Source organism: Protopterus annectens, chromosome 2.part1 (genome assembly GCF_019279795.1).
Source record: "Protopterus annectens isolate FY-2018-M chromosome 2.part1, PAN1.0, whole genome shotgun sequence".
In the NCBI taxonomy this organism is placed as follows: domain Eukaryota; kingdom Metazoa; phylum Chordata; order Ceratodontiformes; family Protopteridae; genus Protopterus; species Protopterus annectens.
The window spans coordinates 1,037,596,459-1,037,623,762 of record NC_056729.1 but is presented as its reverse complement, the minus strand read 5'-3'; the positions used below and the strand labels follow the sequence as shown (position 1 = coordinate 1,037,623,762).

At 38.5% G+C, this 27,304-nt stretch overlaps 1 protein-coding gene across 2 annotated transcripts in view; it reads left to right on the top strand.

Annotated features, from left to right (window-relative positions):
• Positions 1-27,304, top strand: part of SORBS2 (sorbin and SH3 domain containing 2) — a 3,647,154-nt gene that overhangs the window by 2,091,166 nt on the left and 1,528,684 nt on the right. For both annotated transcript variants that reach the window (XM_044062620.1, XM_044062621.1), the window contains one exon: positions 22,234-22,417. In XM_044062620.1, the coding sequence (XP_043918555.1) occupies positions 22,234-22,417 (184 nt within the window). The remainder of the gene's footprint in view (positions 1-22,233; positions 22,418-27,304) is intronic.

Genomic DNA, 27,304 nt, shown 5'->3' with positions numbered 1-27,304 from the left:
TTTCCTTCCTTTTCCCTTTCTGTTTCCACAGGAGGCAGCACCGTGCAAACAAGCGCAAACACGCGCACACGAGCGCACACAGGCTTACACAGGCTTAGGCGGGTGCACATTCATGTATACCAGCTTAGACGGCCTAACACAGCCTTACACAGGTGCACACCCACGCACACAGGCTTAGACAGGTTTATACGTGCGCACATGCGTGCACACACGCGCACACAGTGTAAGCAGCTTTGCAAGAAACTTTAGTGATAGCCACGGCATACACCTTCAGTTTCTGGGTTTCAGTTTAGACAACTGTAGACACACCTCTCCTAGTCCTGAGTAACTCACAGCAAACACATGCCACTCTGCTCCAATAAGCTTACAGTCTTTTTGATACATACCTCCTCATGATGTCACCCATCTTCTACTCTGTTCCTCCCCTTATCCTACTCTTACACTCTAGGGACATGGTTCACATAGCAGGAAATATTGGGATTCACTATCCTTATCCTCATTTGCATAGGAGTGCCTACTAATACTTGGTTACATCTCTTTCACTGACCTTCCCCCCTTAGCAACCACTACTAAGTGCCTATGTCGTCTTCAGCCTGCCATTCACTTGCATGGCAGATGAATATTTTGAATTAAATCATATTTGTGGCTTTTAAATTCTTGATTTTCTGATTTTTTAGTGCGCCGCACATTTACGCTGCACTGCGCTACGCTTAAACATCGGAGATCGAGGGGAAATAAATTAATTTTTATTATTTTGCAACACATAAAAATGCCAATGGCCATATATTTGGCCATTGGCAGGCTTCATCAACTGGATGCATCCGTTATTTGGAGCTGTCATGGCTCCGTTTTGCTATTTGCAGAACAGTACTCAGTTGCCAACCGAGTGCATTTCTGCAAATAGCACTACTCTTACTCGGACAGGTTAGTGTTTCCTGGATTGCAATTTTACCTCATTTGCATAGCTTTTAGCAGCAAATGAGGTAATTTGCATAGACTAACCCTGTCCGTGCAAGAGTCGTTTTAGGAGTTCTCTTGCACACCCCTGCCGGCTGTTCCTGGATTGCTCGGCAGACATGTTGGCTGCATGGAGTCTTACACTACTGTTAGACTCCGTGCAAGCCTTTGTGAATCTGGCCCAAGGTGTAGAAGATAATGAAAAAATTAAAATACAACAAAAATGGTGAAAAATGTTACTTGCAAAAATGTATACATAGTACTACTAAAACATTATGCTGATACAAATTGTGAACAGAAAAATATCACAATTGGCTTCTAAAACAAACCAAGAAATATTCAAGTAATATCACTGTATACTGCAGAACAAAAGTCAGAGTCAGCATATAGATTACAACCCCCTCCCCATACACACACACACACACACACACACACACACACACACACACACACACACACACACACACACACACACAAGCAACTTTGCAAGTTAGGTACTATACTCAATATCTTTTTCTTTTTCCTTTTTCTTCCCCTCAGCTTCTGTCAGCTGCTGCCAGCTCCTCTCCCTGTACAGCAGCTCTACTGGATTCACCTTGGCCACATCCAAGCTCAACCTGACCCATATGTAAGGTTGGTGGGGAGGTGGAAGACACAGTTGCAGCAACATACTGCTGCCAGGGAGTGTGCCATAACCCCCACCGTCTTGCAGCAGCCTTGCAAATTCAGCAGTTGTTGCCTTCAGGAGGTGCATGCAAACTTCCACATGTGCAGCCTTTCCACTAAGCTGTATACCCACTTACAGCATGGAGCTTAACAGGCTGTTAATGCTGCTATTGCAGTGATCCTAAGCTGCTTCCTTCCAGCTTGGACTAGCATATGTTAGCCGTTCAATCCTATCTTAAGAACTAGTAAAGATTTTATCCCTCTGTGCCATGGGACTGCTTGCACACACTTAATATTTGCCAAACTGTAAAATTCCCGAAATATGCAGTTACATAAGATACGCAGTAGTAACTGTTTGAATTCAGCTAAATAACATGTATTTCATCAGCAAAATCCATCAGCATTTCATTCAAGGGCATTTTCAAATGCACAAAAAAGGCCACAGAACATAACAAGGTGCAAATAAGCTAAAAAGACACACTTCTGTGAAAAGCAGACAACTTTAATATAGTTTGTCAGGTACATTTTCCTCACTGATTTTAGCTGAGACTTTGCGAGAACAGGATTGAATTTGAAAGAAATGAGGAATGCCCAATGCATAACAAAGTAAAACTGCATGGAATATGTAAAAGCCAGTCAACATTGCACCACAAAGCATTTAACACTGAGTAACAGTAAACTAAGCTGCTAAGAAAAGCAGTGTGACATTGTAATGTAATACCTATATCTCTGAGCTGCTAGTGCTCTGTGGCTGTATTTTTCTCCATAATATCCACGTTGTTCCTGTTAATGCTTTTAAATCCACTAGTTCTTAAGATAACAGTCCCTTGTGTAAAACTGACTTTAGAATCTCCTCCAAGTCTTATCTCATCTGCTCTTCCCAGTGAGTGCTAAATCATTATTGGGAATGCCCTCACCTATCTTTGATATAACTCATTTACCTTCCCTTTCACATTTTCCCATCCACTATGTGCAGACATTAATATCTACAGAAGTTCAGACAAACCCTTTTAACATCTGGGACTCTTGACAGAAGCCTGACATGACCACTTGGAGCTGCTTACTTGAATGTGAGTTGGGACTATGTTGCTATTGCTCCTGGTATGAGAAAGCCTTTGCTAGCCATTTTCTCCTGGCTGTTTATGCTGTGGGCCACTTCTGAGGGAGCTCCCTAGTTAGCTGGTTCCTGCTTTGGCACTAATACTTCTTCTGTATAGAAGTTTCTATAAAAAGAAGTGGGTTCAGTGCTCCATTTTGAGCTGTGGGATGCTGTTCTACTTAGCACAGCACTGGAGAAAACAAGTAGAAGCTAAAGGAGAAGTACAAGCAGTTTATTTACCATCTGGGGGCCAGAGAGAAGTCTGAGGTGACCTCCAGGACTTGTTTGCTTACTTGGATCTGAGTGTGAACATACTATTTGCTCCCATTAAGAAATAAGATGTTATTCTTCTTCTTGTGGCTTTTTCTGCCACTGAGTGAGTTCAGTTTTTGGCTAACTCCTGCTTTGGTGGAAACTCTTTGGCTGTACAACGAGACCAGTATCACTCTCAGTAGCAGGACTGTGCACTGCCTGGTGCAACACTGATGAAACAAGGAAAAGTGAGAGAGCTACAAGCAACCCATGGAACCTGAGAAAGGTCTAAAATGACCACTTGGACCTGCTTACCGTAATCTCATTTGAGACTGATTTTCTTTGCTCCAGGTGAAAGATAAAGAGAGCATTAGACACCTTATTCTGGCTATTGCTGCTGCTGTGTGTCAATCCTAAGCAAGTTTACTTATGGTCAAATCCTTGCTTTGATGGAAAAGCTGTGACTATAAAGAGAAGCCAGTAGTTTATCTCAAAGCTCTACTCTGCTGGACTGCTGGACAGTGCTATCAACTGCAACATCAGGTGAAACAAGGAAAAGAGAAAGGCGAAGTATAATCAGCCTCTTCAAATGTCTGGCACCTGGGGGAAGCTTGAAGTGACCACCAGGACTTACTTACTTGGATCTGAGTTAGCATTGTGTTGTTTGTTCCTGGTGAGAGAGGAGTATTAGCCATCTTATCCTTGTCATTTCCTCTGTGGATCATTCATGAGTGAATTCAGTGGTTGGATGATTCCTTACTCAGTTAGAACTCTTACACCAGTAGAATAGGTCAGTGGTCTGCTGGGTACTGCACTACCTAGCACAACACTGGATGAGACAAGGAGTAGACTAAGGAAAACTACAAGTAAATCTTGTAAATCAAAAGCCAACTGATATCTTTGTGAGTACAGTTTATTGAAACAAGTAACAACAACAGCTTAGTTTCTTATTGCATATTCCATTGGGAGAGGTGCTTTTGTGTTGGTTTTTGGTAAATTTGTTTTTTGTACCTGGGCAGCTTTCGATCTTTTAGTAAATATATGTTTCCACCTTCAAGAGATAACTCTCCATTCTGTACTCTTAAGATCTGATAAAATGGTATGTTTCAGTCTATATTTTCCAACAGCAAGATATGTGCACTCACATTCTTTCTCTCTGAAGGTTTTTCTTTGTCTGTATTTTTGTTGTTGAAATTTTGTTGCCATTGCTAAATTTGTGTGCTACTGTTGCTGAATCTGTTCTTTTTGCCAAAATTATCTTTCACCTAGTGGCATGTATGTAGTAATATTTTTAGTAAGTCTATATTACTTTGTACTTTTTTATCCTTTTGCAATTTTTGCCCCTGCTGCTTGCCAACCATAAAACCCAGTCTTAGCATATCAGACCATTCATTCTCTTCACTAGGACAGAGCTGACTTGAGAAGGGTTGTCATCAAGGCAACCATCAGAGGGGCTTCATATTTTTCCATTTTCTCCCTGGCCCTAATTGTGTGTGCACTTGGTGAGGTGCCAGGGAGGGGACTGTCCATAGCAGACACCCCTCACTTCATATCCTAAGTGTTCAACATTTAGATCACTGTTGCAATAGCTTAAGTTGTATTTAGATCACTGTTGCAAAAGTTTAAGCTGTATGGGTTATATCCTGCCAAGGACATGATCACAGACCAGCTTGCAATGCTTCAGAGCACCTTCTTCTTGCCATAACTACTGTGGAGGTTGAGGAGCATCGTATAAAAGCAGTGGTTAGGGTCCCAAGATCTTCAGAGTTTTCTTGTGTCAACAGTGTGCTCCATCTGCAGACTTCATGGAGCTAACAATTGGCTAGCTATCTTTCAAGGCTGGTCAGATAAGTTCAGTACTGGGGAAACCCTCCACTTTGTAATTTTTCTGAGGATAAACTGCACCTTTACATCAAATTTTAATATTTTCTGCTATGAATTGCCTTTGTTATCATCTGTCATGTCTTGTAAAGGGATTTTTACTTGGAGACTGTTACTGAAATTTTTACCTCAAAGCATTAAGTTTTCTGTCAGGAGGTTTACCAACTCAAACAGACTCCACTACCTACCTTTCAAGGGCTTTTCTCAGCTTAATCATGGAGCAGTTATTGGCTCCTCAGTTCTTCCTTCTCCATTTCTGAAGAAGAACATTTCTGAAGAGTCTTTGCATATTAGGACTGCTCCCTTATTGCCTCAACAGACCTGGTTCCTCAGACTGCTAATCATTTTCTCATGGTCCCCCTGGTGTAGCTCCTTGGAAAAACACTAAGAACTGCAAGTTAGACACATTCTCTGTCTGTGGTTGTAGTATTGTCCTCACTGGGCAAAAGAGAATCAGTCTTGTTGGACTCAGGGGAAGATGATGGAAGTCTTACCACATAGGTGCCTGATTCCCAGGCTAGTGCCTATGACATGAGTTTACCTTTTTTCTCTGGGGGGATCTCCTAGGAAAATAGACCAAAAAGTTAAGACTGTCACTTCCGTTTCTTTAAGTATAGAAATAGAAGACTTGAAGACTTCCCTGGATTTGCCAAGGGGTTACTTTTTTTCTTTTAATGTTTTAAATCTTATTTTTCACTGGCCTCAAATAAAAAAAAATAAAAAAAAGAAAGAAAAAGATTTCTCTTATTTTCTGACCCTCAATTCTCACTAAGAAGAGAAAGGAATGGAGATGTTTTTCCTCAGTGAATTCGCCTCAGTCTGAAGATTCTACTTCTGGGGAATGTCTTTCTGGGTCTATATTATATGAGTGAATAGGAAAAACCGCGAACGCTCATAATCTCGAAAGTACCGGACATCAAACTTGCTATTGTGGGAGGCTGTGCCACCCCCACCCCCTACTAAATATATATTCCAACTCTGAGATCGCACTACAGTGAGGAAAGGGCAAATATTCCATTCTTCACTGTGCCGTGACCTCAGAAAAAGCACTTCAAGGTACAGTACTTTCGAGATTATGAGCATTCACGGTTTATCCTATTCGCTCATATGATGTAGACCCTGTCTTTCTTCAGATTTCCCTCAAAACGAGTTATCTTTTTCTGAGGCTATAGCAAAAATGAAAGATTTATTTCAGTGAGAACAGAATGAAATCCCTACATCCCTTCAAAAGTACAATTGTTTGTTACAGCTATATTTTCCTCAGTCTGCAGCTGTCCCCCCGTTTTATCACCTTTGGAGAATCTTTCTTAACAGCTTGCAATATGCCTGGCATTCAGGCTTGTGCTCCCAAAAGTCAGTTAGGTTACACAAAGTACCTCAGACTCGTAATATCTGTTTCTAATCACAAATTTGATCCTGCACTTATCTGTCGCTAAACATACTGTGAATGCTAATCTCATTCCCTCTGACAATGATGGGAACATATTGTGAATGCTAACCTCATTCCCTCTGACAATGATGGGAAAGCTTTTGATAGATTTGTGAAGAAATTTTATTCTTTTGCTAGTTTATCTTTCATAATCGTGAACTGCCAGGGTCCCTATTAGAGCGACGAAAAATCAAAATCTCGAATGGCTTAGATGTTAAATATGCAGTTCTTCGTAATCGCTATTGTGAGATCGCGGTACAGTGAAGATTGGAAAATTTGGCCTTTCTTCACTCTAGTGCCATCTCGGAGTTGGAATATATATTTAGCGAGGGGTGTGTGTGGGGGGGGCACAGCCCCCCATTATAGGGATTTCATTTACCTGCATTTCCGCTCATGTGAGCGTTCAAGATTTTGAAATTTCGTCTATATAATATAGACCCAACTGCCAGGCTCACATTAAAATTTTACTGCCTTCTTTTGAGAACATTAGAGGTTAAACCTTCATTAAATTCTTTCACTGTGTCTGCTTCTCAGGTAACCAAACATTCTTTACAGTGCTCTTATGATTTTGGTGATGCTTTGTTTACTGTCTCTTCTGATTCTGGTGATGCTTTCTGGTGATGCTTTGTCCAGAGCTGCTGTTACTAGTTTAATTATGACAAAATTTGGTTGGTTACTTTCTCAAATCTTACCAGATGATGTTAAAGCTGAGATTTTAGATTCTTCCCTTGACAAAGAAGTTCTCTCTGGCTCTTCTGCTGTTGAGGTCCTTAAACAATTTGATGACGGGGGGAAATTTATTCAGAGAGTTACCCAAATCTTTCAACCCCACTTTTCTAATTTCTGTAAAAATTTTCTTTCTTATTCAGGACTTTAAGAAGCAAAATTAATGTGACAATTTATGCTGCTCCATTTTCTTTCCAAGTTAGAGCCCAGTGTTTTGAAAACCTTTGTGAATACTTTTATGCTAATGAAATTTTATATAACAAAAAATTGGGTAGATCACAGGGCCCTAAACTGGCTTATTTTTAAACTTCTTGTTCTTAACTACATTGTATATTAAAGTTCTACCGAAGGTGAACCCCCAATAGAAATCTTGTCTACAAAGCTACACAAAGGCACTAGAGTTAATTTTATAATGTGCCATCTCATTTACGTCTCCTTTTTGCTGGCAGAGTATTTTAATATTATTCAGTTTGCCATTATCTGTTTAATTATTGTTGCATATATTATATATATTTTTTTTCTTTGTTTGGGTTTCTTATTTTTATATAATTCAACTGTTATGTTTGTGTATCATTGTAATAGTCGGTTCGGATTTACTATTGTATTTTATAAAACATGTTAATAAATTATTTTAAAAAAGAAGTAAAATACACAGTATCAGCAAAGTTCAAATAAACAACATTTTAAAAAGGAATAGCAAGATGGTGCAAAGAAATAAGGGGAAGTCTTCCAGAGCCAAGGACAGTCCAAAAAGTCAGAATGACTAATTGTCTTTTCATGCTCCCCCCTCCCACCATGGCAGTCATTTATATCTCTCCCTTAGGCTAAGCCTTCGTCTTCCCCAGGGACATCAGGTCATCTCAAACAAGTAGGTTCTGGGAATCATTCAACAGAGGTACAGATGGCAGTGGTAGTCCCTTTCTCCTTTTCAGTGGATCCCATCTCTTTCTGTCAACCAAATATCTCTGTTTCCTGCAATATTCTGTCTTGGGGGTCATAGAACTAGTGCTGTCAGATCAGTCAAGCAAATGTTTTTATTCATGGATCTTTCTGATACCAAGCAAAGAGGGCATTTGGGGACCACTCAAAGACTTCTTCTTTCTCAAACTCTGACATCTGCCAAACAATTTCTAAGAGTTCTAGGTTTCATGGCCTTTATGATTATCACGATTTCCTTGGCCAGACTTCAAGACTGCAAGAAGAATTCAGTGGTACTTCAGGTCAGTATGGTTTCAGTTTTAGCACCATTTATCTTTTCAGATTCCAGTGCTGGGGTTTGAAAGAAGGTAGGTGTCGTTTTGGGTGGACTAGTTCTCTGTCAGTCCTGGTTTCCCTTTCTCCCTTCTGCCTCCTTTTTAGTCTGCCACAACAGATGTCTCAAACTTTGCTGGGGGGGGGGTGTATCAAAAGGAGTGAAAGTGCAAAGTCTGTGAGACAAGCACAGCAGACAAAACCACATAAATGTTGAGATGTTGGTAGAAATCAATGCTTTAAAAACCTTAAATCGTCACAGGTCTACAGGGCCAATGTAAGCATCGCTGACAAAATCACACTGATGTGGTACATAAACAAAGGGGTACCAGGTCTCACTTCCTTTGCAGACTTGCCATGATTGCATCAGAGGTAGCAACTGTGATCACTATGATTCTTCTGCCTTATGTATTCTGTCAAAGCAAAGCACTGTATCATTCAAACTGAGCAGGACCAGAAGAGGCCATAGAGAATGAGAAATGAATTTGGGGGTCTTCCAGTAACTGTTGCAACTGTGGGGGCCACCTAAAATAGATCTGTTTGCCCCACTTTAGAACAGACAGCTAAATAAATGCCACTACAGGATTCATTGCAAACAGGCCTGGGATACAGATGTATTCTCTTTGTCATAGATGGGAATGTTCCTGTATGCCATTCACCTTTTCCACTGATGCCTATGGTTCTTCTAAATAACCAGAAAATCTTCCTAAAGATAGTGGTGGTGAATCTCTTTTTGCCCGGGCAGCAGTAGTTCTCTCTTTTATTTGAAAATGTCCAAGTGCAATTACTACATGCTTCCTCAATAGACTGGATTTGCTGCCACAAGACAAGAGTTGTTTGATACACCCCAACATAAAAAGACTTCAGTTGACTGCCTACATAATAGAGATTTGATGCCATTTATGCAACTTTTTAATAAGAATGTGCAACAGATGCTGAAGTAGGCTAAAAGAATGCTACTAGAAGGTTACATATGTGCAGGAGAAAATTTGCTATTTGGTGCCACATTAAGGACCCAGGACCCTTTTATGTTCTGGATGCCTTTTGTTCTAGAATATTTGTGTGAGTTGTTATTCTCTGACCTTTCTTTACTCTTCAATGATGATTCATCTTTTGATCATTTCTGCTTATCTGCCTTTTAATCCCTTTTCTTTTTGTCCTCAAGTCAAACAGTTTTTGAAAGGGGTTTTATATATTTGCCATCCTAGAAAACAGGAGATGTCTCTTCTGCTTTTTTGCTTGAAAAACTAACACTTCTCCCAGTTGAACCACTCTCATCAGACTGAATTTAGGCTGTTAACTTGAAAAACTGTATTACTCATTGTTCTACTTACTCTTACGTACTCTCAATGTTCACAGGTATTTCAGATATTACTTTGGCAGAACTAAATCCTTCTGGAAGGCTGATCAGCTGTTTTTGTTTCCTGTGAAGTTAAGAAAAAGGAAAACCAATGTCACAGCATACAGTTTCTAGATAGTTGTGTCATGATATTCCTTTTTGCTGTTCTCACCATATAAATTGACTTCCTGGCAGGGCATGACCCACTCCACTGGAGCTTAGTCTTCTCTGGCTTTTTGAAAAGAGGTGGACTCTAGAGGTATTCTAGAGGGATCAACTTGGTCTTCTGCACATGCCTTCACAAAGTATTATACATTGGATTCATTTTCTGGGTCCAGAACCAGCGTTGCTAGGACCATTTTCACAGGCCTCTTGCATACCTGAATTCCTTTTTCCTCCATATATGTTCATAAGCAATGGTAGCCTACACAAATAATTTAGGCTACTGCCGCAGTGGTCTGCATAAGTAAATTTGCGATAACAGTAGATTATGTAATAGATCACTGTGGCGATAGCTGTTCCATCTCTCCATCTATCTAGTTTTATTGTAGGTGTATTGCCAGGGTGTGGATGTATATATTTGATATATCTACATATGTATATATGTTTTATTTTTCTTTCCTAGCATTTACCTTTCAGGGCTCTAGCCTCTTTTCTTAAGGCAAGAAATCTCTGAAGCTTTTGGTGCCCTAACCACTGCCTTTATGTGGTTTAACTCTAGCAGCATAGCAGTCAGGGAGTAGGTTGGTGGTCATACCATTGGCAGAATATAACCCATAGAACTTAGGCTACAGGAGCAGTGATCTATTAGACCATCTACTGTTACAGTAACACTACAACTTACACAACTGTGATTCATACTTATAATGGGTCCATCTTCATCACAGATTTCTAAAAACCCATCATTAAATTAGTTGCTCAGTGTAATAATCTCCATGTATGTGGAAGTATAAGGAAAAAATGAAATACATTTTGTAAAGAGATGTCCTGCAACTGTGAAATATGAAAGTCAACGTTCAGTTGTGATGGAAACTGAAGAATGCTTTAATTTAATTTCTGTTTTATTCTTGTATGTAACTAACATGTAAATGTTGAACTTTAGTATTTAAACTTTTTTTTTTATTAACTGACTATTCATTATTAGTTTTCAGAGCTACACAATGCCTTATTTGTTTGGTAAAGTAACTTTATAGATTATGAAATAAAATGCGATAGCTTTTCCCAATGTTCACTTGAAGTAGCAATGTATGGGATGTAAGGCCTGCACATATAACTTAGCTAAAAACACATCAGGACAAGCATTTTTGTAGTTTACCTTGTCTGAGTAGTTGAAGTTATCTTGAGATTCATCAGAATAAATTGCTTATTAATTTCTGGCTTCTCCTTGGGGTAGGCCTCAGCCAAAAGAATAATCTCTTCCAATCACTGAAACTTTAATATTAACTAGTGTCCCTCCTCCAGTTATGTCCATTAACCTGAATGTCAGTGTTGGTAATAAAATACTCTAATAAATAACCCATCCTAGTCCTTCAGAACTGAACAATAATTATTAGTCACATTTCAGATGTGACCTTTTTTGAACAAACTATTTCATCACTCACTCAGTCACTCACTCACTCAACTCACTCACTCACTCATCCCCTTTATTTCTATCAACCTCTTTCACTGTTGATGCTGTTGTCCATCTGATTAATGCCAGTAGCACATGTAGTCATTAACACACAATGACCTAATCAGCTTCACTGGCAGTAGGAAATCACTGTACAGCTATTGTACCTATCCCTTCAAAAGAACTGTTGTCAAAATAATACTGTTCTATCCAAAACTCCATTGGGATGGATAATTTGTTTAAAGACTACAGCACTGCTGGTTTGAACAGTTAAAGGGACTTCTGTGTCCTCCTCTTACTTCAGAACTGCCTGGCGGTCACCACTCAGTATCTAACGTGGAAGAAAGTTAAACCCTTTATAGCTCAAACCAATAGACGTGATATGAACAAGAGTCCCAAAGTGAAGAAGTACCCCCATACACAGAATACTGTGACAGATATGAATTGTGAATGCTTGTAGGCTTCCATTATGCTTTTCTTCCTGCAGAAAGGGATACCCAGTATAATCAGAATCTAAAGTACAACAACAAAACTAAAAAAATACATGCCTGAGAAATAAAATATAAGTCACTAACAGAATAAGTGCACTGCATGCAGTAGTTAGACAGTTTATCTAGTCATACCCTGGCATTTGTTAAACTACCCTTATTATAAAGAAGATGACCCTTTGATCTGGTGGACTGTATATCTTTTTGAGATGCTGAGTAAATTGCAGGCTGTTTCTTGGGAGCATTAATTGGAGGTTGTTTTACTTTAATATGAATATTATACAAGTCAGAATCTAATCTGATGTTTATTTCTGCTGTATTGATGATATATTCACTTTATGGGATGATAATGAAATTTTACCAAATTATTTTAATAGTAGTAGTCCAGGGCTCCCCTACGCCTTGTTGGGTATAAAGTGGATGAGATTTTGTGTAGTCGACTTTCAGCTTCCAGTTGTTAAGCTTTCCTGCCACTGTTTTGCAAAGGAAATCACCACTTGTGCAATTTCTAAATAAGCTGCAGCAATGACTCTTTTTGTTTTTGAGATTTCTTTTTTCTTTGGTGTTGGTTTGACTGCAGAGTTGGTATAAAGTCATAGAATCACAGAGAATGCAAGGTAACTGACCCAGGAGATCATTAACACCTTGCCATTTCCCACCCTAGACTTTGCCTCCCTTTTGAAGGAGGGACAGACCAGTCATACCTGGAGTGAATTTATTAATGCCCATCCAAATATCTAGTTTCCGTTAAAAGAATATAGTGAATTGCACTGCTTAATTTGAAGAGGAAGTATACTCCAGGAAAGAGGTAGACACTGACTGACAAATGTCTCTCTCCACCTTGTCTAGTTTTTTTAAGTATATTTAGATCACTTATCCTAGTATTTGCAGGACTGTTTGATTGATGAAACTATAAGAGGTCATACTGTATCCATTCTGGACCAATAAGCGAGTCACATATCAATCCCCTAAGGAATCTATAACATATTGAATATAGGGACAGAGCTTCCAGTCTATCCTGGTAGTATTAAGTCTGTGATTTTTTTTTTTTTTAAGATAAGAGTCTCTGAGGTCTTTCATGACATGTCTGATAAGATACATCCCAAAGAGAAGTTTGCATTCTGTGATAGTCCTAATCAGCGCAGAATACCAGGAGGTGAAGACTTATTTCAGTCTTGAAGAAATAAATGCTTTTTCAATGAGTTGCACAAGATAAAAGGACTTACTAACCACTGTTGCAACATGATGGGAAAACATGTGGGACCTATCCACCTCTGTTCCAAGAGTACTGACTGTATTATAATTTTGAAGTGGAGTGTTGTCCATACTGTAAGCTGGAGGGAGGGATTGTTTACCAAAAGTGTACTTTTTTGGCATTTAATCTGAGTCCATTATTAGTGCACCAGTTATTAACAAATGTAAGCTTATGCTGGAGTGCAAGTGTGTCAGAGGGGGATATGAGGATGAAGCCCAATTTACAATCATCTACAAACTTGGTTAACCAGAGAGCCTAATGTGTGATTTTGAAATCAAAGAGGCTGATGCTAAATTGCAGGAGTCCCAAGACAGATCTTTGGGGAACTCTCTCAAGAAACACAAGCACCTGCCACCCTCACTGTATGGGGTTTTCCCTTCACTAACTGCATAGGGGTTAATCTGGAGTGCATTTAATTTATTTTGTTATATTGGCATTAAGATATAGTATCAAATACCTTTGCAAGGTTAAAGTACTCTTTATGATCACAGTGTCTACTGTCCATTGCCAGTGTCACTCTCTTGAAGAAGTTTATTAGATCAGGCAGGATCTCCCTTTGACAGAGCCGAACTGCTGAGTGTCAAGTCTGACAAGAGTTTTGTTTCCATTGTTAATCTGGTCCGTTATGATATGTTCCATGGCTTTGTATATGTGACTCATCAGACTAATGAGTCTGTAATTTCTGGGTGCCACTGGTAGGGTCACCCTTGTGAAGTGCCATCACCACAGCCATGTGACATACGTGGAGTACAAAGCCAGTTGCTAAGCTCGAGTTAGTAGATTAAGGAGTGGGTCTGCCAGTTCTTGTTTAGTGCTGTGTGTATTAGGCAGCCGGCTATATTATTGCGTCCTATGTTGGATGTATTTTTTGTTTTGTTGTTTTAGAAATTACTTGTAATGTATGGTCTTTTCTGATAATTGTAGGGTTGGGACCTTCAGGGAATGTTGGGTTTGTGTAGTTATCCCTGAGATGAAGTTTACACTGAATGTGTTTGCTAGTATGTTGGCAGTATCCACTAGACTGAGCAGTTGTTTCCACTTTGAATGAGGTCTGAGCAATGTTGAGTGTTATTCCTTATTTTCCTGATGTTACTAAAGAAGGATTTGTAATTGCCTTTAGCTTCCAATTTTAGTCTAAATTCTTGAGTGGTCTTTGTTTTCCTGATGTTATTTTTCAGGTTCATTAACTTCTTGGTGTTATCCTTGATTTGAGGGACTTTCGTTTTGCTGTATATTTTAAGGAGTTTTTTTTTACCATATAGTTTATGTATGCCTCTGAGTCACCATCCTGGTTTGTTCTTAAATTTCCCATGTTGTTTTGATCTAGTTGGGCTAGTTGGGACAGCTAAGTCAATACATTTATCTAATTGAGAATATAACTTGTCTGCCTAAGCACTTAATGTATCAACATCTTGGCAGTAACAACTATATGTGAATCTAGAGACTTTCTCATAGAGTTTTAAGTCTATATGTTTGGAGTCCTCTAATTCAGTGATATTTGCATCTGAAGGTTTAGAGATTTTGATGGAGAAACATACCATTTTCTGATCAGACTTAACCGGTGAAGTTAATATAATGTTGTGATCTTGGGCTGCTGGGTTGGGGATGTGAAAGTGTATTGATCACATTATATGTAGAATTAAGATAAGAATCACCTCTTTTTTACAGGAGTGGATGTCTAGATTAATATCCTTGGTTTAAACTATAGACAAAGTATTTTTTTACATAAATAAGCTTGCAAAATAAGACAAAAGGAGGAAAGACATAGAACGTGGTATTCTTTTTGCACTTACTTTAGCTAGTTTTCCATTTAGCAAATGTTGTCAGTGGGAGACAAGAAGTCTGAACAGTGTGTACTGAGTGAAATTTACAAAGATTCCTTGATGCATCTATAAAGTTATTAAGTTATTAGCTTTTTTGCATTACCAGTAAGAAACAAAAGGAACCACGTCCAAGGCTCTAGGCAGAAATTTTTAATCCAAATTCACCAACTAAGCGCTTTCACCATAACATATGGCTTCTTCAGAAGAAGCCATATGTTATGGTGAAAGCGCTTAGTTGGTGAATTTGGATGCATTTGGATTAAAAATTTCTGCCTAGAGCCTTGGACGTGGTTCCTTTTGTTTCTTACTAGTCTTGTACCCATTGGGTACTTTTCTTTTTGTGGTATTGTTTTTTGCATTACCAACTGCTTTTTCTTGGAGACATGTTGTTTGCAGATGCAAGCCATTAATCAAGAGACTTCTGAACACTATAGCATGAGAGAAATTTATGAGGTACAGCGTAATTAACATTTTAAAAGTATATTGGCAAGCAAGTCAGTGAAAGATAAATGAAGTTTGAAAATTGTAGAACTGAATAAGTTGTATAAATAGTTGCCTCCTCAGCAGCTTACTTAAATACATAGTAAATGTAACAGGGCACAGTTTAGTTTATTTATTTAAAGGTAACCAGTGAACATTTTCTAAAGGCTAGAAGTAAAGATTTTCTAGAAACATTCAAGCTATTTTTCACATCTGGGAGGAGAACAGACCTAAGAACAGATAGTAACCAGAATAAGTGGGAACACAGGCTGTAATGTGCACCATACCATGAGAAACCTTCATTTTAGAATAGGTCATTCTAGTGGGTGCAGAAATAAATTTGGGACAGCTGTTCCTGTCTAGAAAGGTAAACTGATTTTTTTATAAAAGTATATTTTTGTAAGTTAAAAGAAGATGGAGGGCTCTGAAAATGTATTCATTTTTTGTTTTCATTTTTTCATGGCAGCAAACAGTCTAAAATGTGGCATATTTTGAAACAGAGATGAGAATAAGCAACAAGTAAGCTAAAAGTTAGAAATACACATTCAAACTTGCATGTGTAATAGGTGGGAGTCATAGACTTCTATCATAATGGTTATTTTGTCCATAATATCATGGAATGTTAATGGCTGTACACATACAAAAAGCAAAGAGTATTGCATTATATTAAGAAATATAGGATCCAAATAAGAATGTTTCAGGAGACATTTGCATAGAAATGAACATGTGAATTTGACAAAGCAAGGATTTCATGGTGGACATTTGGCAGAATGTCAGTTACAAAGGAAAAAAAGAGAATAATAATACTAATTGCTAGAGGGGCTGCTGTAGTAATCAAAGAGTAAAAAAGGACAATAATTATCAGAGTTGAAGGAATACTTTATAGCTGCGCTGTTACATTTCATATACATAACACAAGTAGAAGGTTATAAATCAAAGTGGAAATGGATGATGATGAATCAGGGAAGATGTTTGAGAAATAAGGAGAGAGTAGGACTTGTGATACAGGTCATTTTGAATAACAGCCACCATACAGAATGTTATATTAATAAATTGTCAGAAAAAATATTATAAGACCTAAGCCATAATGGGAATGGAGAAAGGAGATTTTGCCAATGGGGTGAATGCAGGTAGGGGTATTTAAAACAGGCAAGAGGGCCTGTGATTTTCTGCAGAATGCTGACAAAAGAACCAAGGGACTGGAAGCCAATAACTAGAGAGGAAGAAGTAATAGTGTGGGATAGGCTAAGCAGAGGTTTGGGCTGCATGTCAGAGACTGCCTTCCCTACCCATAATTGATATCAGAGTGTAGGCAAAGAGAAAAGGCTAATGGAGTGCTAAGTAAAAGACCAGCTCAGGTAGAGTTTCTAGCTGAGTCTAGACTAGAAGCTATATGAAAAAACGATAATTAGTAAGGTATATAAAATATTGCATAATATCTACAAGAATCAGTCACAGGAGGTAAGAAAAGACTGGGAAGAAAGACTGAACGACAGTTTACAAATGAGCAGTTAGAAGGCATCTGAATGGCTCCCATATTATGTCAAGTCCAGAGGGTTTAGGATTTTTTGTTGGAAGTATTTGCATAGGCATTTCTATCTTGCAAGCAGACTTCAGAGAATTTTTCCTCATGAAGATTGCAAATGCTAGAAGTGTGTTGGGAAAAACTGAGGTAACTGGAAGCATATTTTCTGGGGTGTAACAAGTTGGCAAATTTTAAAAATTCCCTACAGAGTACTTTGTCAGAAATGTTGGAGGAGTAAATGGTTGTAACTAAGGAAATTATTCTTTTGGGTTGAGACATTGGATCAGAGTTACCAAGACATAGTAAGGCTTTACCAAGTTTAATGCTATTGGCTGCCAAGAAAAGCAAATACTGTAAACTGAAAATCGCAATTTGAGCCAACTGTAATTGAAATACTATATATTGTAAAGGAGATAAAAGACCTGGAGGTAGAATATTTAGAAACCAAAAGGAGCAGAGTACATAGAAATACATGGAATTTAAATGGAGTTTGTGGGAACAACACATGCAGAATAATGTTCAGTAGGAGTCAGCTTTAAGGAAGGCAGGAACTAAGTAATTAGTTGGAATATACTATACTTTTTTAAAAAATGAAAACATACGTGTATAGAGTTTGTATTCTTTTCTGTCAGTGTATGTGTTCCTGTATCAGTATATATGTAAATTGCAGTTTAATAAAGGTGTTTTAAAACAATGTTTGTTAGACATTTAGCCAGACCTGATAGTGGTGCACTTTATATTTAGAAGTAACCAGAACAGCCCACAGTTTGATGCTTTAGTCCATCTAATTAATTTTAGTCAAAATGATGTACCTGTCAACTCTTTTTCCTTATACTGGTGCTATAGGTGATGGAAGCTAAAGTTCCTTCAAAGTTTCTTTGTTCACTGTACCTGAATTGGGTCTATATCACTTCATTGAAGTTTACTTACCTTGAATGGCTATTCATCGAACCGACATCATTGAAAGGCCCTTCATCGAACTTTCACATCAGTGAACTTTTTTCTTATGGTAGAAATAACTTGGTCAACATATCTACTTACACACATGCCACAGTACATCAAACCCACCAAAGAGGGGGGGATATACCCCACCCCTACTTATATCTACCAACTCTGAGATTGCAATACAGTGGGGAAAAGGGCAAATTTCTGTATGCTGGCCAAGCGACTTCCTTCCCTGGGAAAAACATTCACAGATGTGAACGTTCGATGAAGGACCGTTCAATGATGTTGGTTCAATAAATAGCCGTTTGAGGTAAGTGAACTTCAATGAAGTGACATAAACCCACCTGAATTACACATACTATTTAAAACCAAAAAAAAAAAAGCTATAATTAAAGTCATGAATTGTATTTTGTCCATTTGCAATGGATTGTGATGTTCATTGTAAGAACATACGCATCTTCAAGACCAGCTCAGATGAAAATTTGAAACTTCATTTGAATTGTGTACCCATACATTTTCGTATACTGTCTTGAAATGTTTGGACATGTATCTGAAATTGTTGATGAATTTTACTGTTTCTATTCTCTCTTCATCTTTTGTTCTCTGTGTTGACAAAGATCAAAGTTAAGCCAAACCAAAAGTGCAGCCCATAGATTCTATAATCATATCAACGATTACTGAAAAAAATGCACTAGAAAAACTACTAGTGCCTTGCTGATAAGCTCTAATAGTTCTTCGGAGATATTAAGTGATTCAGAAACATGAGTGTCATTGTCTGATCTGCATGTCTTTGAATCAGTTATCACAGCTGAAACAACTGCATTATTTCCTCAGTATAAGTACCCCCAGACATACAGACCATATAAAGAGACAGGCAGACAAACACATACATGTGCACAGATTTGCACATGCACACACACACACACACACACACACACACACACACACACACACACACACACACACACACACACACACACACACACACATGCATGTACATGTGCATATTCAAACATAGACAGCAACTGGTGTACACCTCCCATCTACTACATTCAGTCTTCACTGCACAAAATAGCATGGTCTTTGGATTGCTCTGCCTTACGTCTGATAATGGTGTCTGACTCTGAGGCAAAACACATGGTTAATTTACCTAAGCCATGCCCTCAAGCTGCCACATTTGCATATAGCAATTTCCATCAAGATTGCCGTAGTTCTGCTTGCTGGAACATTCATATTTCTCTAGTGCTACAGTGGTTGTTGAATTGCTCCCTCGTGATGTTATGTGTTTCTGACCCCCCCACACACACACACACACACACACACAAACACACTTGTGTATTTGAAGAGAGCAGTGCTGCTAACTGATTGTAATGGTATATATTTTTAGCAATTTCCTTAAAAACTGCACAGATGTATCAAATATTATAGTGAAACAAATTATTTTGTGTATAGTGATAATAGTGTTTCCATTTATTTATTATTTATTTATTTATTTTGCATTTGTTAACCGGGTTGGTCCAGTTGGGTAAGAATTTACCCTTTTTCAGTGGGGACTCGAGGGGAAAAGCCCCAAACAGACATACAAATACATACAAATAGAGACAAATTAACAATATTAAAGAGCAAAACAATCTTATGGATACAATGGATAAGAAGAACATAATGTACTCAATGGAATAGTACATAGCTATATATACAAAAAGTGTAGTAACAGGTTGTAACAGGAGAAACAACAATAATAAATCCAGCAGGTAAGCAGGAAGGAAGTTAAGGTTGTAGGTAATATAATGAAAATAAACAAGGTATAATTATATTAGTGGCTAGAAGAAGAAATGTGCAAGTGCAGGGGCTTCAGAATTGAGGGAAAGTAGAGTGAGAGTAAAAAGTAGAGAGGGGAGACTGCACAAGGGACCATAGGTCAGAAGAGGGCATGGTGCAAAAGAAGGTAGTAGTAGAGGAGGGATGTAGTGAACTAGAGGGAGGGTACAGAAAGAAGAGCAGTTGGATAAAGTAAGTTATAGAAAGAGGAAAAATGTCTTATAGATCAGACTTAGTGGTGAAGTGGGTATGTGGAAAGAGAGGGGTTAAGTAGGATGATAATAGGTACATAAAGGGTTGTTATGGAGGTATACTATCAGATCATGTTTGAAGTAAGGAAGGGAGGTATGACTTCTAATATGGAGTGGAAGATTGTTCGAGTTAAGGGAGATGGGGTGTTTATTGAGTATTTTACCTATGTTCTTGTTGGGTTTATAGACTTGTAGTAAGAGTTTATCAGAGCTGCGCAGGAATCGGGGCGGAGTGTACCAGGAGATCAGGTTGGACAGAGATGGACAGTCAGAGTTTGAATTAAGAATCAGCTTGGATCAGCTGACATTTGGTCAGAAGGTGTGGGAATTCAAGCCAATTTAATTTTATGAAAGTGGAGCAGTGATGGGATTTATAGGTGCTGCTGGTGACAAATCTAGCAATTTTGTTATAGGTTTGGTCTAGTTTTGCCAGCAGGTTATTTTGTAGATTGGAAAATAGAGGGGAGCCATAGAGGAGGGCGGGGAGGAGACAGGATTGGGCTAGCAGTAGTTTTGAGTTGGGGGTCAAGAATTTGCTGTTTCTGTATAGTATGCCCAGTTTTAGGTGTGTTTTCTTTATAGACTGAAGTATCTGGAGGTCTAGTTTGAGCTGGTCGTCTATGATGACACCTAGGAGTTTAGTGTGTAAGTCTGGTGTTATGATGGTGCCATTTAGAGAGGATATGAGAAAGGTGGATTTGTGGTGGGCTAGAGTTTTAGGTAGGAATAGTAAGAGCTTAGTTTTAGAGGGGTTCAGGATAAGTTGATTATTGGAGAGCCACTTCTCAATAGAGGAAATGAAGATTGGGTGATATGATGGAGGTTATTGACAGAGTCAGAAATGGAGATCAGAGTTGAATCATCTGCATACTGTATGATAGAGGAGAGGTTGCTGTTAGTGTGTAGGTCATTGGTGAAGAGGTTGAAAAGGAGGGGACCAAGAATTGAACCTTGAGGAACACCGGTCTGAACTGGTAGAAAGGGTGAGAAGAAATTTTGCCATTTAACTGCTTGTAGGCGACTGGACAGGTAACTTGAGAACCAATTTAGAGTGGGGATGGAAATGTTCAGCTGAGAAAGGTTATGTAGTAGAAGGTTGTGAGAGACAGTATCGAAAGCCTTTGAGAGATCTAAGAAGAGGCAGGACACAAGTTTATTATTGTCTCTGGCCTCAACTACAGTATGAGAGAAGGATAAGAGTGCAGTGTTAGTACTGTGTTTGGGCCTGAAACCGTGCTGGGTGTTGGTTAAAAGATTGTTTTGGGTAAGGTGGGAAAGCAGTTGAGAATGGATACACTTTTCAAGAATTTTGGAGTGGGGAGAAAGAATAGCAATGGGACGGTAGTTACATGGTTCTGTGGAGTTACCTCCTTTATGTAGTGGGATAGTAAAGTATTCCTTCCAAATAGAGGGGACAGTGGGTTCTTGGATTGAGCGGTTGATTAGAATGGTAATAGGAAGGGCAATAGAGTTAGCAGCAAGTTTAAGGAATTGGGGAAGTAGGTTATCAGGGGCAGGAGAACAAGGTTTGAGTTTACTGAGGAGAGTTTTAATATAACTAACAGAGACAGGTTTGAGCATGAAGGGGTCTGAGAGGTTAGTGGATTCAGATTGGGAATGTGAAAAAGGTGTGGGTGTGGTAACTGAAGTGACAGAACTGGAAGTGGAATTAGAGGTGGGGTTGGGGTTATTAGAGGTGTTAGGTACTAGTTTATAAATGGTATCAATAAAGTAGTGATTTAAATGGATGGTGGTATCTGAGGGAGATTGATTGGGAAAAGGGTTGGGGGTTGTGGATGAGCCAGGGTTAAGAAGAGTTTTTATGGTTGACCAGAACTTCTGGGGGTTAGTAGTTTGCAGAGATTGGTCAGACAGGTAAAACTTTCTTTTGTCCTGGTTGACTCTTTTTTTTGTAAGGTTTCTAAGTTCCCTATAATATTGTAGGAGGGCAGGAGATTTGCTTTTCTGATATTGTTTCCAAGTGGTATCTCTTTTATGCATAAGGTGGAAGGTTTCTTTGGATAGCCAGGGGGCATGTTTAGCTTTGACTTTTATTTTCCTGATGGGCTTAAGAGAGTTGAGTATGTTTAGGAATGTCTGGTTGACGTAGCTAACTGCATCATTTAAAGGTAGAGAGTATAGGCAGGACCAGTTAATATTTGAGAGAATTTTGTTGAAGGAAGTGGTATTGAATTTTCTTTGGTTGCAGATGTATTTTAAGAGGTGAGTACTAGTGAGGTTGGGTGTGTACCTAGTAATGTGGATATGTAGGTGGTCACTGATGGAGTTAGATAGTGAAGTAATGGTAAATTTAAAACAAAACTCTGATCAACGGCATTTCAAAACATTTAACTTTGCTGAGTATACCATGTAACTTTTGCTTACAGTTGTTCCTCCATGATTTAAGTAAACTTGTGTTTTGTGTGTTTTTTTTCCTAGACAATTACAGCTCATTCACCCCTGTTCAGTCACATCCTGCTGCAAAGATGCACACATACAGACCCTTAACCAAAAGTACCTCAGATAACGGCCCAGATGCCTTTAAGGATAAATCACCATTGCAGCCTCCACCTATTCCACCGCCTGTGCAACCACCACGACCGTGGGAGAAGTCAGGTGAAAAGTAAGCATGGTTTTATATGAATTGTAGCTAATTTTATCATCTTGTACTGAAATTTATGCTTAAAATAGAGAACTGTGTCCGCAAATCTTTGTTAAACTTATTTTTCAATTGATTACAGTATGACAAAACATGTTTTTTCTCTCTCTGGAAAGTAAGTTTGACAGTATTAGAACTTAAAAAACAAGTTAACCATAGCATTTGTTGTGAATATAGTGAATTGCCTGACAGTGATGCTACAGGACATCTTTGTGAGTAGACTGAAGCGAATGCACTGAGGACCAAAATCCCTGAACTGCATTTGCCAAAAACATCTTGCTGAAAAACACTGGCTCCCTGCAACCCTGATATGGGGCAAGCCCTCCATACACCTCCAAACTTATATATACCAACTCAAAGGTTGCACTTACACAAAAAGGGGGAAGTTCCCCCAGAAAGGAAAATCGCTTCTGGCACAACTCACTGAAAGTGATTTCCTATGGAGGAACTCCTACTGTCAATGAGTTGAAGCTCAGGTAGTTAAGCTTGAAAGTTCAAGCTTCGTCCACCAGTAAGGTAATGTTTGTAAGTGGCCATGGAGAAACAAAAAAAGTGCAAGCAGTCTGAGCAAAAGTGTTAAGTGAAGTAGATAAAGAATACATAATATGCTGTATCCAAATGAAGCTCAGGAACTCGCCAGGTAGTGCACATGCCTTTGGTGATACCCAATTAAAAGGCTGTGGAGTCTGTTATGACAGCACATATTTAGATTATACCTCTCAACCTTTCTGAATTCCTCAGAATTTACTGGTTCTAATGGCAAAATAATGGGGTGCCATGAATTTCCTAGTGGCCCACTCAATTCCCGATTTCTCTTTTATTTCATTTCCAATTTTAAAGAACGGCTGACGTGACATCATCGCCAGCGTATGCAAGCATAGAGATGAAGGTAAGGCAAACATACAAACACTTAAAACTAAGGAGTCAAAAACAGGATGGGTTAGTGTTTGTATAAATACTAAGATAGAGGGTAAACTGTATTACAACAAATCCAAGGAATCACGAGCAATTCACAGAAAAGACAACTTTATTAACTAAAACTAAGCGCTAGTTTCATCCCATACAATTGCAGGACTTCGTCAGAGTAGACAGTCCTCAATGATATAAACATTTAAGTGCAAAAGCCTTGGATTTGTGTAATACAGTTTAGAGCTAACTTTGGCAGTTCGTACATCGCTGGGGTATACTGCAGATAAGATTTCCTTTGAGTTCATTTTTCTGTGTTGTTTAATGGATGGTAATAGTAAAATGTCCCCAAATGCACCAAGATACCATTTCAACCGTGGCTTCTACTGATGTGAGCTGGGTACAGACAACCTAAAACATCCCATTCCATACCTCCTGACTTTAGCTCAAAATGTTGCTCTAGTCCCTGCAAAAAGTAGGGGTTTGGACAATAAAGGTGATGTACTATACTTAATAAATAATGATGATGATATTTAGAGTTACAGATTTATTTTACTTCACGGATGGATGTTAATGCACATTCTTGCTACCTTCTCACATTAACGTTAGATTATCATTTTAAACTGTGCTCCGCCTCTGTCCTGATTGTTTCTGGAGGTAAAAGGTTGAGGGATAAGGTAATACACCAGCGCTACAATAAGTTTGCGATTTAACAACTGCACAGCTTTAGAGCAATATAGTGAATTTTTTCAACAGCCCACGAATTTGCTGCACACCATTTTATTAAGGTGCACCCAATCCAATAGCCCATAGAGATCTTGACTTGGCCTGTCATGGATGGACAGCACATAAAAGGAGGAGAATCTCACTTTCAAAGTGCTACATCACACAACAAACAGATAGAATGGGGCTCTCCATGCACTGATTTAGAAACAGTACTCAACATACAATTGTATTATTGTGCTAAAGAAGAGCTGACACCTCCTTGATACAAGAAGACTTCTACTCACTCAGTCATAAAGTTTTACCATAAGGTTACCCTCGTAGTTCTGCCTCTGTAATTTGTGTACATTAACTTAGGAGACATCTTGCTCCATCCCTTCACTCTGATTTCAGGAAAGGTGCACATGTCACAGATAACCATTATCTGTTGGATCTTCAGTTTTTTTATCTGTTGCAGGTTTTAGGGGAACATTTATTTGTAACTTCTTCAGTTGTTGAAAGTTAGATCAAAAGGTTTGTGCAGATTTTCCCTTTTTCTTGTTACGGCCATTCCTTGAATACCTCAGGAACAGGACACCTCTTCAAACGTTAGTAGTTTAAGTACAGGCAGATTCTGGATACTATTGGTTAATTTTATACCAATGATGCACATTACTAAACTGACTGTTTTAGTTTGTTTGTTGAGAAGAATTCTTGTCTGGCTGACCTGAATATGTAAACTTTTGTAAAGGATAGGTATTTACTGTCAATTTTTTGGGAATGCACATTGCACAAGTATTTTTTTTGTTTAGCTTTCTTGTTGTTGCTCTTATACCCAATCACGATCAGTACTACAACTGTACACATCACGTCGGTGAAAAGCTGTCACAAAATTATTTTTTTAGCGTTAACAAATAGATTTCATGGCATTTACTAGAGTACGAGATTAGAGGAAGGCTGACTTTTTTTAATGAACTTCATTATTTTGCTTTTCTCAGTAACTTTTAAGTGTGCTTTGAAGTGCTTAAGAGTAGATCAGAGGTAAGTAACACCTTTATGCAGTACTTGAGTGTATGTACCCTGTGTTGAGTAAAATAGAGCTTGCACTTTTTAGAGTGTTGTACTTTTGTTTTCTTTGGTAGTAATGAAGTACGGAAAGCTTTTTCTATTGTTTTGTGTTTGTGCAAAAGCACCATTTCTGTTGTTGAGCCAGGTCTTTTTAAACAAGATCAAAAGTGCTACTGAAGTTCCTGCTGCTCCTGTCATAGTTTATCCTGCTGACATGTCTAGAACTTTCTCATCTTCCCGCTGTCCTGTTGTAAATCTTTGCTTAGCCAACAACTGTTACTGCCTACAAGACTAGATTTATTGATCTTTTATTGTATGAACTAATTAGTTCAAATAGAGAAACATTTCATTTTGTACATTTTCATTGTGGTTTCCAGTAATGTTTACCAGAGCAATTTTTGGTTTCATAGGTTCATAGGTTCATAGGTTCATACTAGGCTATCTGCCCTAGGGCATTTATAAGCCTAGCCAGAGTGTGTTTGGCTTTCGCCACCCATTTTAAATTAATTTTGCTATGCCCTTTTGTTTTACATTACAGAGTGAGTGGATGCTTCTGTACAGTGACCTGTGGTCTTGTTTAATCTGCAGATGTGAACTGTACTGTTCCTCTGGTGGTTATTGTCCTTTGTTTAGCCTGATTTATTTACTGTTGCATAGCATAACGTGAACTGTAGATAACATGTATAGTACTTATGCGACTGATGTAAACTTTGTAACTGTTCCTTTTGTTGACAAGCACTTTTTATAGCACACACTGAGTCTCTCAACTGTACAGATTTTCGAGGAATGTCCAGATTTTTGCTTCCTATTTTTAGTCCGGTTTTCATAAAATTGCGGTTTTCTGGCAAATCATTGGCAAGTCAGAAAATGATGAGACATCTGAGTTTCAGACTTCATACTCTTCATAAAATTCATGCTAACACAAAACCTGCTATTCTATCAACTTTTTAAGTTTGTAAGAGCAATATTTAAAAATTGCCCTATTTTTCGGCCTTTCCCCATTATTTATGGTTTTGTCCAGATTTCTTGCTGTAAGAGGTCGAGAGGTATGGTTTGCATTTGAATGGTGATATCCCACAATCCCATTCGGGTAGGCGGGGTTACATAATTATATATGCAAATTTTATGTTAAACAGTGTCCAGATTTTTGGCCAGTTGTACCTACTTTTCATGAGACTTTGTCCAGATTTTTGATGTTTCCAGGTTGGAGGGGTATGATTTGGATTAATTTTCCAGTACTGACACTGCAGTGCTGCATAAGGAGGGTTGTGTATTCCTGAGTATGCCATCCTTCAGATATGACATTAAACCAAGGTCTTATCTGCCAGAGTTGGTAGTAGCTCAGATGGATGTAAAAGATTCCATGTCACCTATTGAAAAGAGTTGTTGTTGTGTCTTTCGGCTTTTCCCAGTTAAGGGTCGCCACAGTGGAACTCCGGTACGCTAATGATTGGCAGTAGATTTTTACGTGCCGAGTTGCCGGCTCTGACGCACAACCTTCAATGAAGGTACGCCCATTCACACGTCTCCACACAGAAGACGCTCTAGCTGAGAATCGAACAGGACAACGTCTTACTGTGAGGCGACAATGCTACCGCAGCACCACCACCGCAGTCCAGTAGAGGTTATTTATTTAAACACTCAAAGTAACATTATGCAAACCATAAAACACAATGCCCTACTTAAAATAAAAACCCTTTTCAACATTCCTTCTTTTTTTTAATATTTATAAAAACATACATTATCAAACACAAACTTTATAATGACTTATATTCCTTATCTTTTCCACCTTTCCATTCATATTCACTTTTCTGCCTTTCTTCTTATTTCATACTCCTTCCATTGTTGTTATACAAAAAACTTCACTGCATCTAGACAACCAAATATGCAAAATACATGCAAATAATTATTTATCCTTTTTATCCCCCTTATCTTTTTCAACTTGTATATAAAAAAGAACATATAAAACATTTGTATATTAATTTTCTTAATATTCCATCTGATATTGTCAATTTTCATTCATTCCTTAACTCTTGGAGTTCAGATCTGATCCTCGGATCTCACTCTTCCACTTCCACTAGCTTGTTAATCCATGAAAGATCTCAAGCTCCTCCCTTTCCCATAATGTCTTAGTCCCTAACATACCTCAGATCTCGTTTGCCATGTTAGAGTACA